The following is a 12,468-nucleotide window of genomic DNA, read 5'->3' on the forward strand; positions in this document are numbered from 1 at the left end:
TCCACAATTGGCCATTTACGCGATTCGTGTAGACCTGAAGGACATTACGATCGCTTGAGAACGATCTTCTTTCAAATGTAGCCTATTAATATAACAATTATTGAAATGATAACGCGTCTCACCTCAGTAATTCACGCCATTCCTGTCAGAGTCCGTTCAGTGTTTGTGTTCGACCGAGCTCTAACGGACTTCTGACACGTTTAAATCGGCATTTTTCGCGTTGTGACGAATGTGTTTGAATTCTTATGTTGACAAATGAATCTCTGTGTGAAACTGGACGACTCTTCAGATCAACATTAATCTCGTCAGGGAAATATAGCCTATAGATAAACTGACCTGTCGACAATCAGTTGAGGTAAACATAGCAAATCAATAAAAAAAATTGAGTTTCAGGTATTAAAAACTATCGGTTCTCGCGGATATTAACTTCACTGATCCTCGATGACATGAACCATATTACAGTAAAATATTCAAGTATGTGTTGAGTTCGTGTCAGTGTTCAGGGAATGTGAGCGCTTCATTCATTAGGCAGTAATATATTCACCTCATGAAAATATGTCTAGAAAAAACTTTGCATTACAGTAGAGAGTTATGAGAATAAAATGTGATTAATTGTCATTATAATAGTGTCACAATCTAACAAATCTTGGTCCTAAAATAGGCTTAATTTTCTTTAAGCAAAATACAATTTTTATAATTATAGTTTTGGGGTAAATATTACAGACAGGTTTCTAAAAGCAAAATAAAGAAAGCATATGTCTAAAGGCCCGTTCACAACAAGAACGATAACTATAAACATAATTCATGTTATTAGCGTCCGCACAATATCGAGCTCTTTAAAGCAGGATGGATTCTGATTGGCTGTCAATGTTTTTATAGTTCTGAAAACTATAAAAACATTGTTCTGATATCGTTTCTCTGTGCCGTTATCGTTGTGATGTGAACTCGTTACAATTAGACTTTTTTTTTTAAAATCTTTATCGTTATAGTCATTGGCGTCAGAAGCTAAAGAAATGTGGGCGCGGTCGAGCTGTAAACATTAGTGTAGGGGTCAGACTCACGGCCGAGTTTGAATCGCCTTCTGCTGAACTCGCTCTTCTCCCTTTCCCATCACATATCAGATCGGAAAGGCATTTATTTTTCAATAAAATATTCGAAAAGTTGAAATAAAGCGTCTAACGTGTGTTTACTTATAAAGTGTTTATCGGTTAGGGTGAATTAGAGACGGTAACAGTGGGTGTGTCCAGTATCATTGGTCTTCAAAAGTGGGTGTGTCCAGTATCATTGGTCTTCAAAAGTGGGTGTGTCTTGTCCCGCCCACACAACGGTTCCCATGGTTACAGTCCTGGGTGTGGCAGGTCTTGAGGTGATATGGGAGCCGCTGTGGATCAGGGTGTGGTCAGTGAAGGCGTCCGGCGGCGGATCTGGTGCTGCAGCTGCTCCTTCAGCGTGGAAACCTGCTCCTCCAGGCCCCTGACCCGCTGCCTGTGGGCCCTCTCTCGCGCGGCCAGGGCCCGCTCCGCCTCTCTCTGACTGACCCTCAGCCGCTCCGCCTCACGCTGGACCTCCTCATGCACACGGGTCGACTGCTCACTGGAGCTGTGGCTCTGCTCCAGCTCGGCCAGCTGAGTCTGAAACACACCACACACACGCATGAAACACACAACACGCACATGAAACACAAACACACAACACACGCATGAAACACACAACACGCACATGAAACACAAACACACAACACACGCATGAAACACACAACACACACGCATGAAACACACCACACACACGCATGAAACACACAACACGCGCATGAAACACACAACACACACGCATGAAACACACCACACACACGCATGAAACACACAACACACGCATGAAACACACAACACACACGCATGAAACACACAACACACACGCATGAAACACACCACACACACGCATGAAACACACAACACACGCATGAAACACACAACACACACGCATGAAACACACCACACACACGCATGAAACACACAACACGCGCATGAAACACACAACACACGCATGAAACACAACACACGCATGAAACACACCACACACGCAAAACATCTACCAGAGAACTACCACTGTAACCATAGCAACAGCAGAAACCATAGCAACCCCAACACCAGGACCAGTGCGTTTCTACAAAGCACACACACACAAACACAACCTGCTCTTACTCAACAGACACAGCGCAATCTTCGGTTTCACGCCGCACAACTCTTCCTTACAAGCACAGCCATGAAAACACCACACACACACACACACACACACACACACACACACACACACACACACTCTTCACAGCATTACTCCTGCTCATCAACACGCCATTAGTGTTTGCAGGGCTCCAGACCGTGACTGATGCTAATATAGTTATCGTTATCGTCCGTTGGTGTGGATGTTAATATAGTTATTGTTAAACTAGAACTATTACGATAACTAAAACTATTATGACAACCAGAACTATCGTCAACCAGAACTATTACGAGAACTATTGTAAGACCGCATGAATTCGCTCCAAGGATCGGTAGCGAACCGCGGTGAAGGCCGCACGCGTTCAGTGTCTCAGCTGGAAGAATGGATTTGATTATAATATTCTTTATCTGACTCCATTTATCATAGTTGTCGCATTTAGAAGAGAATGCCAACCGGTTGTTTGGTCATCTATATTTGATAGTTAATCATACATTTGATCGTTCCGTTTTAACCCTTTGTTGCAATTATACCGTTCCACATTGGAGATAGTTAATAATTACAGATTAATTCAGAAAGGATCAAAATGTAACAATTTATTAACAATCAAGTAAATGTAAAATGTCAATCACATCATAGACATAAATCTCTTCTAAAAGGAAACACATTCTGGTTATGGTTACACTTAAAATAGTTTCAAATAAATGTAAACATAAACCCTTAATTATGCTCTGTAGGCCTCTGCCTAGAATGTTACCTGTGAGAGAGAGAGCGAGAGAGAGAGAGAGAGAGAGAGAGAGAGAGAGAGAGAGAGAGAGAGAGAGAGAGAGAGAGAGAGAGAGAGAGAGAGAGAGAGAGAGAGAGAGAGAAAAAGAGAGCGAGCTACAGATGAAATCCTCTTTTATCCTCTTCCCTGATGTCACCAAATTCAAATCCGACTCTTGTAAAACTGACCAATCAGACCAACCCGTGAGACATTTGAAAGTAACCAATCAGACAAAACTTCCCCCATTGTATCAAAGGTGCGAAAACCTTTTGGCCGGCCAGTCCTTCTTTTGTCTTTCTAACTCAAACTGGCCCTTCTGATGGCGTTAAGGGGGAGGGGCTTGAGTCAATTTCAATATCTTGATCACAACGATGGCAGTTAACAGCAAAGCAGATGATTTTGTTCTATTTCAAATATCTTTGATTATTTTCCAGCTAACACTATCGTCAACCAGAACTATTACGATAACTAGAACTATTACGATAACTAGAACTATTACTATAACTAGAACTATTATGATAACTAAAACAATTATGATAACTAAAACTATTACGACAACCAGAACTATTACGATAACTAGAACTATTATGACAACCAGAACTATCGTCAACCAGAACTATTACGATAACTAGAACTAGAACTATTACGATAACTAGAACTATTACGATAACTAAAACAATTATGATAACTAAAACTATTACGACAACCAGAACTATTACGATAACTAGAACTATTACGATAACTAAAACAATTATGATAACTAAAACTATTACGACAACCAGAACTATTACGATAACTAGAACTATTATGACAACCAGAACTATCGTCAACCAGAACTATTACGACAACTAGAACTATTACGAATACTAGAACTATTACGATAACTAGAACTATTACGACAACTAGAACTATTACGACAACTAGAACTATTACGATAACTAAAACAATTATGATAACTAAAACTATTACGACAACCAGAACTATTACGATAACTAGAACTATTACGATAATTAGAACTATTACGATAACTGGAATAAACTACGTTAAACTATTGTCTAATGCGTAGAAAACTAGCAGCGTGAAACCCAAAAACTCTTTTTAAAACATGACCCCATCACAAACGTGCAATTCGTATTATTAATAAAAATTTATGTTATAATATTCAAAAAGTAACCAATGCACTCTCATGGTAAATATTTTAGCTATTTTGCATTTTGGTAAATTGCTAATTCTTGGGTGTTACCTGCAGCAGCACGATCTGTGCCTGCGCGTCCTGCAGCTCCTGCTCCACCGTGTTGAGCGAGCGGTCCAGACGGCCTTTCTCCGCACACAGGCGGATGCTGCTCTCCTCCATCTTCAGCTTCTGCCGCTCCACCTGCGGGACCCAAACAGCCGTCAGGTGAAGCCGCTGCAGCTCCTCCTGCTGTCGCCTCCTCTCTCTCCTCACCTTATCCAGAGTGAGTCTGAGCGCCGCCTTGTCCTTCTCCATCCGCACGGCCTGCCTCTCCGCATCTCTCTTCTCCGTCTCCAGTACGGCCACGGCTCTCTGAAGACTGCGCAGACGCTCCTCTGCGGACGATCTCTCCGTTTGCGCAGTCTTCAGACCTCGCTGGAGCTCGGCCAGGCCGTCGCACTTCTGCCGCAGAGCCTGGGGAATTCACACGCGCTTTACAAGAAGCGATCTCACACCACTTCAACTCTGCTATTCAAAGTGCAGTCAGACCTCTTCAGCTTAGACCAGTTAACGAGTTGGCGATTTAGAATCAGTTCGTACAATTTGATTCAGAGGAAAATGTACGATGTTTTAGAAATAACTAAGCATGTACACGTAACCTTCAGTTAGATTGTACGGAAATGTATGAATGAGATCGTTTGAAATCATTCACCAAAACGTTAAATTTTGCTATTGAAATGTGTTGGCTGTTTTTTGAATATTATAATAATATTAACTATTATATATTTTATATTAGAATAATACTACAATTGTAATATATTGGTCAGTTGGGGCGTAAGATCGTACAAAAATGTATGAAAGAGCCTGTACGAACTCGATAGCAATTTGCCAAAATGTAAAATAGTTAAAATTTTGTCATGAGAGTGCATTGGTTGCTTTTTGAATATTATAACATACATTTTTATTAATAATAAAAGTTGCACGTTGGTGATGGGTCAGTTGTTTTAAAAAGAGTTTTTGGGTTTCATGCTGCTAGTTTTCTACGCATTAGACATTAGTTTATCGTAGTTTATTCCAGTTATAGTAATAGTTATAGTTATCGTGATAGTTCTGGTTATTGTAATAGTTCTGGTTGTCGTAATAGTTCTAGTTATTGTAATAGTTCTGGTTGTCGTAATAGTTCTAGTTATTGTAATAGTTCTGGTTGTCGTAATAGTTCTAGTTGTCGTAATAGTTTTGGTTGTCGTAATAGTAATAGTTGTCGTAATGGTTGTAGTTGTTGTAAAAGTTCTAGTTATCATAATAGTTCTAGTTGTCGTAATAGTTGTAGTTGTTGTAATAGTTCTAGTTATCGTAATAGTTCTTGTTGTCGTAATGGTTGTAGTTGTTGTAATAGTTCTAGTTATCGTAATAGTTCTTGTTGTAATAGTTTTGTCGTAATAGTTCTAGTTGTCGTAATAGTTCTAGTTGTCGCAATAGTTCTAGTTATCGTAATAGTTCTAGTATTCGTAATAGTTCTAGTTGTCGTAATAGTTCGTAGTTCTAGTTGTCGTAATAGTTCTAGTTGTCGTAATAGTTCTAGTTGTCGTAATAGTTCTAGTTGTCGTAATAGTTTTGTCGTAATAGTTCTAGTTGTCGCAATAGTTCTAGTTGTCGTAATAGTTCTAGTTGTCGTAATAGTTCTAGTTGTCGCAATAGTTCTAGTTGTCGTAATAGTTTTGTCGTAATAGTTCTAATAGTTATAGTTATTTTTCTTGTGTTGCGTTCTCATCTCTAGCCTTTGGCGTTCAAATACGTTCTTTTAGAAACCCTCACATTTTCTTACATTCCACATTTTTTTAAAACATAAAATGCTTGTGTTTGTTGCACGGACGTCTAAAGCTCCACTGCTGTGAGGTGAAATGTGCGTCCCTGACCTCCTTCGTGTTGTGTAGCTCCGCCTCCAGCTCAGATCTGATCAGCTGACTCTGGCTGAGCTCCGTCTGCAGCGTCTGCACGCGCTCAGTGAGTCCGCCGATGCTTCGCTTCCCCTCCGCCACGGACGCCCGGAGTCCCTCCCCCCGCTCCTGAGAGACAGGAGACATCACACACATGAGTTGTGCTGACCCGACTCTCTCTGGCGGCCGTGGATCTGCCTGCTCACCTGCAGCTGCCTGCGCTCGCCCTCCGCCTGCCCCAGGGCTTTCTGCAGCGCTGTGAGCCGCCCCTGGGTGGCGCTGTGGGCGGCCGTGGCGTCCTGCAGACTCTGGGAGAGCGCCAGCACTCGCTCTTTCTGGACGCTCTCTCCGTCCTGAGCTTTGGCCAGCAGCGCCGTCAGTCGGTCCAGCTCCCGCTGAAGAGACGAGGCGCGGGATTCGCCCTCGGCCACCTGAAGCGCAGAGCGTCAGCCATCATCGTAGTCTTTCGATTTTCAAATATTTGCAGAGGTGGAAAGTAACGAATTACATTTACTCGCGTTACTGTAATTGAGTAGTTTCTCTGTGTACTTGTACTTCAAGTAGTTTTAAACATCTGTCATTTGACTAGTGGTGGGCATAGATACATTTTTTTAATCTAGATTAATCTCACTGTAATCTTGGAATTATTCTAGATTAAAATGGCTCATTTGAATTCTGCCGAAGGTATTCAGAATATGTGTGCTGGTAAGTGATCGTTTGTCTTTTTGTAGTTTAAATAATAAATAACTTCTGTCGCTTTAAGACCTGACGCACGCATGGATCCCAAACACTGTTCCTGTGAGCTGCTTACGACTGTGTTTACGTTAAAACTCACCAAGATGCGCATTGAGACATGTTTGAGTGTATTTGACCATTAATAAGACGGAAAAAGGAGCTCATTTTTGCACTTTGCGGCTTTATTACGGTATGTGTGTGTGCACTTCAGTTGCGAGCGTGAAATCTCGCTGTCGGTCGGAGAGGAGAGCGCAGCTGATATCGATACTGTAGAAAATGAGTATTGTATCGTTTCAGATATTTCAGTATCGATACATATCGAAATATCGTTTTTTTTTTGACAACACTAGTAACGTTAGACATACACACAGGTTTGAAGACTCGTTCTCTCGCCCCTTCAGTGCAGTTGGGCTGGTGTAAATCCACACTGAAATATCAAGGTGAAAGTCATCATAGCTGGCGTAGTATAGACCCAGCTCACAACCCAACTTTGAGAATAGATTAACGGCAATATTTTTTTTTATCGCCCGATAAGAGTCTCACGTTAAACGCAGCACGTTAACGCCGATAACGGCCCACCATTACATTTTACTTTTACTTAACCCTTGTGTTATGTTGTGGGTCAATTTGACCCGTTTTGATTTTTAAGTTGTCAGAAATATCAGTTAACCTATGTTTTTTTTCTTTAAATGTTGTGACTTTTTCTCATTTAGGGTCATGAACATGCAAAGTTTCAACACGCTGATGTGTTTTGACATATACACACACATTTACTGTTACGTTCGTGATGTTCACGGGTCAATTTGACCCGCATATTTTAATGTTCTAAGGCAATTGTAGAGACCCAAAATAACAACACTTCTTGGTTATATTGTTATTTTATTTTTTTACTAACCTATGAAGCTAAAAAAGATAGCTTTTCCCCATTTTTTCAATACAGAAATATTTGTTGTATGCCACAAATTGTAAAAATGAGCTATAATTTCTTTTTTTCAATCTATCTGAAATACTATCTAACCTACATTGTTTTTCTTGAAATTGTGTGACCTTTTCTCATTTAGGGTCATGAACATGCAAAGTTTCAACATGATAATGCGTTGTGAAATGTGCATATCAAAATGTTATACACTCTTGCTGTTTGTGGGTCAATTTGACCCGTATAGGACAGATATTCAAAAGCAAAATACAAAACACTTTGTGCATCTCAGAGCTCTTCAACTATTAACAACTTCATGAAGTAGTGTTTTGAAATCGGCCATCACTGTATAAGTCTAAAAGTATGAATCTGAACGTTATATTTTCATACTTTTCAAAATATCTATGAAGTAGACATCCTATTGAGAAGTAGTTTGGGCAGTAATGTTAATATTTGATTTGAATTCAATCTCTAAAATGCATATAAAAAAAACATATGGAAAGAGTCAAAACGTGCGTTATAGTTTGGTACCGCATCACAAATGACGAAATCGATCGCTATTTATCTCCTGCCCTGTCATCTCTTTTGAAAATCAGTCACCAAATATGAAAATTAGAGTCTGAAAGCTTTAAAATGCTGTATAGTTGGTCAAGATTACTTTAGGTTTAGACTAAGATATAATTGTTCTAAATGTATAAAGGCAAGTGTCCTAAGGGCCAATCTTAAAAATAAAAATGGTTAAAAGTATTTTTATAAATCGTAAATTCAGATATTTATTCTTTGTAATGTGTGAAAAGTATTGATATTAAAAGTTGAATTGAATTGAAAAAGTTGAAACAAATTGAATTGTTTGTACCTGATTGTATGTGTTTTTTCATATTGTGATTTTTGGGGAATTGTTTTGAATCCAATTAGGGTCAATTTGAGCCGGACCATAAGGAGTGTAAGCAGAAATCCAGCAGAGCACGAGGGTTAAGTATGTTTTGTTTGAAGTATTGTACTTCGCTACATTTTAAACCACATCCGTTACTGAGTAAACTAAATAATACAAAGGGATGAAAATCGCGATCCGGAAACGACTGCATTGAATTGAAGGCGTGAGAACAAACACACAAACAGATGGAGACGGACGGACAAGACGGACGTCAGACCCAGCTGAGAGCGAGACGCCGTCCTGAACCCCTGGATAGTGTGGAAAAACTTTGGATATAGACAAAAATAGCCGGGTGTTGTCCTGGAGGATATCAAATTAACAAAAAAATGTTGATGCAAAGGAGGAAACACATAGAACATGTTGGGGAACACCATCCCTCTGTGCAGATAAAGGTGCGTTTATAACTTCAGGCCGAATGTTTTCTGTGATGCAGAGGGAATCCCAGATTTACAGTCTAACGCAGATGTCACGTTAAACACGCAGACGGGTGGATGAATGAATACACCGACAGTAGAGCTGTACAATAAATCAAATCGCAACATGGTCTGTGAATATTAAAGCTGAAAACACTGCTATTTAAATATATGATCTGCTTGTTCATCTGCTAGCCTACATACTCAAGTACGCGAAGCTCGAGGTGTTTAACGTCCCACAAACCATATTTGGACATGAACACATGAACATTTCCAGAGCTGATCTGAGACCCCTAATGAGCATTTTCATCATTTTATAACCACTGTCAAATACACTCTGAAACAGGTCTTCACTAAAACCCGTCAAAATAAACATTTGGTTTAACTAGAAGAAATATATTACTATTGTAGGCCTACAATGGAATACTTGTCAAAATAATACTAATAACAACAACAATAATACATCATTTAAACATTATTTAAGAATATATTTTTAAATCCATGGTTGAATTTAGTAAAACTGTTTTGCAGCGCTTTGCCAAAAAAATGTAAGGATAAAAGTTTGTTACATTTTATTTGATTACCACCGTTTCGGTAATGTATTTGTATTATATAAAAATAAACATTTCATAGGACTCTATTATTCTTAAAGTTGTTAATCTAATTCATAATCATTTATTTAATTCATTAGACATGATTTATTGACATTTTAATAAACAAAACAAACAAATGGTTTCAAGTTTGTTATAATAAAGCATTTGTTCAACCAAAAACAGTTTTCCTTAATTTAAAGGATTAGTTCACTTTTAAATAAACTTTTGCTGATAGTTTCCTCACCCCCGTCATCCAAAATGTCCATGTCTTTCTTTCTGCAGTCGAAAAGAAATGAAGGTTTTGGATGAAAACAGTCCAGGGTTTTTCTCCATATAATGGACTTCAATGGGCTCCAAACGGGTCAAGGTCCAAATGACAGTTTCAGTGCAGCTTTAAACGACACCAGATGATGAATAACAGACGGCAAGTGAGGTCAAATACGAGCGTGGTCATAGATGTATTGATCGTAGATGCCTCATTCTACTGATTCGTGCAGTCGCTAATGAGGCATCTACGATTGATACATCTATGACCACGCTCATATTTGACCTCACTAAGCTGAAGTTATGTCTGAGCTCAGAGATGATCACGCTCGTCTGATAAGAGGTAAAATAATATCATAAATACTGCTGGGTTTCTCTCAGAAGCTGATGGTTTGTCTAGATCAGACCCTTATTCATCATCTGGGGTCGTTTAAAGCTGCACTGAAACTGTCATTTGGACCTTGACCCGTTTGGAGCCCATTGAAGTCCATTATATGGAGAAAAACCCTGGACTGTTTTCATCCAAAACCTTCATTTCTTTTCGACTGCAGAAAGAAAGACATGGACATCTTGGATGACGGGGGTGAGGAAACTATCAGCAAAAGTTGATTTAAAAGTGAACTAATCTTTTAACGCCATTTTAACACAGGAGAGTCCCCCACCCCGCTGTTAAAAAAAAGTAACTCAGTAACTTTAACTCTGAGTACATTTTAAATGAACTACTTTTTACTTTTACTTGAGTAAATTTGTAGAGCGGTTCTTTTACTTGTACTTAAGTCAAATGTAATTGAAGTAATAGTACTTTTCCTTGAGTAGAGTATTTGGTTAGTCTCTCCACCTCTGAATGTCTGTAATGATGTGATTCACTTGTAGCTGTTGGTTTGGTTCACCAAGTCTTCTAATCTGTGAGAGACTGTGGTGGTGTGAGTTCAGAACCTGTTTGACGGCGCTGTCGTGCCGCTCGTGAGCCGTCTGGATCTCCATCTCTCTCTCGGCCAGACCCAGTCTCAGTCTCTGCAGCTCCCCCTCCAGACTCCGCCTCCCCAGCTCCACCCGTGTGCCCCGGCCCTCCGCCGCCTCCAGGGCCTCGCGCAGCCGCCTCCGCTCCGCCTCCAGACGCGCCTCGCCCGCGCGCAGCTTACAGCACTGCTCCTGCAGGGGGCGGAGTTACTCACAGTCTTTCCTAAAGCATGTTCCTTCAGCTCATATAAGACCCGAGCGGCCTCTGACCTCCACCCGCTTGCGCTCCGCCTCTGCGTTGAGTGACAGCCGCTCCATCTCTTTGATTCGCTCAGCTAGCGCGCGCCGCTCCCGCTCTCCTCTCCGCAGGGACTCCTCCTGCTCATGCTGCAGAGCTTCAGCCGACGACAGCTTTCCTTCAACGGCTCGCTTATCTACACACAACTCCAGAAATCAGCTCAGTCTGACAGAACCTCCGTTTGGGAGAACAGCTCATCATTACAGTTCTCTTTATATGAAAACAAACGATGGGCGTTATGCTGCGTTCACACCGGACGCAAATGATGCGATTCGCGCGAGTGATTTACATGTCAATGCAGAGACGCGAATAGACATTCTGCGGTGCGATTCACGCGAATGAGGCGGCGCGAATGACACGCAAATTGAATGTTTGACGCGTGATTCGCGCAAATGCCATGAATCGCCCAAGTTGAAAAATCGGAACTTTGGCGGATATTCGTGCCGCGTTAACCAATCAGGAGCTTGCTCTAGTAGTGACAACAGTTGACAATAGTTCAAGTTGTCGCAATAGTTATAGTTGTCGTAATAGTTATAATTGTCGTAATAGTTGTCGTAATAGTTATAATTGAATGACACGATTCGCGCAAGTGATTTACATGTTAAGTCAATGCAGAGACGCGAAATGGCATTCTGTGGCGGGATTCGCGCGAATGAGGCGGCACGAATGACGCGAATTTAGCGTTTTGAACGCGTGATTCGCGCGATAACCAATCAGGAGCTTGCTCTAGTAGTGACAACAGTTGACAATAGTTCATGTTGTCGTAATAGTTCTAGTTGTCGTAATAGTTATAGTTGAATGACGCGATTCGCGCAAGTGATTTACATGTTAAGTCAATGCAGAGACGCGAAATGGCAACGCTAAATTCGCGTCATTCGCACGAATCGCGCGAATTTAGCGTTTTGAACCCGTGATTTGCGCGATAACCAATCAGGAGCTTGCTCTAGTAATGACAACAATGAGGAGAAAATCTGTATATTAATATCTGGTTCAGACAATATGATTATCACTGTGATAACATTAAATGACATGAAACACAACACAGTCTCTTTTTGTTAAATGCAAGTTTATGTTTGATCAATAATACAAAAGTAGAAGTAAAAGGTCTAATAAGCTACACATGAAATAAAGCAAACAATTCAGTCAAACATTCAAAGTCAGCGCTAGTCGGCTACAACGCTAACGTAAAGTTATAGCCTAAAAATATAAAGTAATGAAACTTCTCTTTGCCCTCAGCCTAAACGATTCGCCAGGGAACGAA

At 40.5% G+C, this 12,468-nt stretch overlaps 1 protein-coding gene across 1 annotated transcript in view; it reads right to left on the reverse strand.

The window, feature by feature from the left end:
* crocc (ciliary rootlet coiled-coil, rootletin) overlaps positions 1-12,468 on the reverse strand; it is a 57,530-nt gene that overhangs the window by 134 nt on the left and 44,928 nt on the right. Inside the window, exons 29-35 of the mRNA XM_079808438.1 lie at positions 11,180-11,343; positions 10,886-11,101; positions 6,301-6,525; positions 6,074-6,223; positions 4,431-4,631; positions 4,227-4,358; positions 1-1,631 (exon numbers count right to left, since the gene is read on the reverse strand). The exon at positions 1-1,631 is cut by the window's left edge and continues 134 nt beyond it. Of these exons, the coding sequence (XP_079664564.1) occupies positions 1,389-1,631; positions 4,227-4,358; positions 4,431-4,631; positions 6,074-6,223; positions 6,301-6,525; positions 10,886-11,101; positions 11,180-11,343 (1,331 nt within the window). The 3' untranslated portion in view covers positions 1-1,388. The remainder of the gene's footprint in view (positions 1,632-4,226; positions 4,359-4,430; positions 4,632-6,073; positions 6,224-6,300; positions 6,526-10,885; positions 11,102-11,179; positions 11,344-12,468) is intronic.

This window comes from Gobio gobio, assembly GCF_949357685.1.
Source record: "Gobio gobio genome assembly, chromosome: 24".
NCBI lineage: Eukaryota > Metazoa > Chordata > Actinopteri > Cypriniformes > Gobionidae > Gobio > Gobio gobio.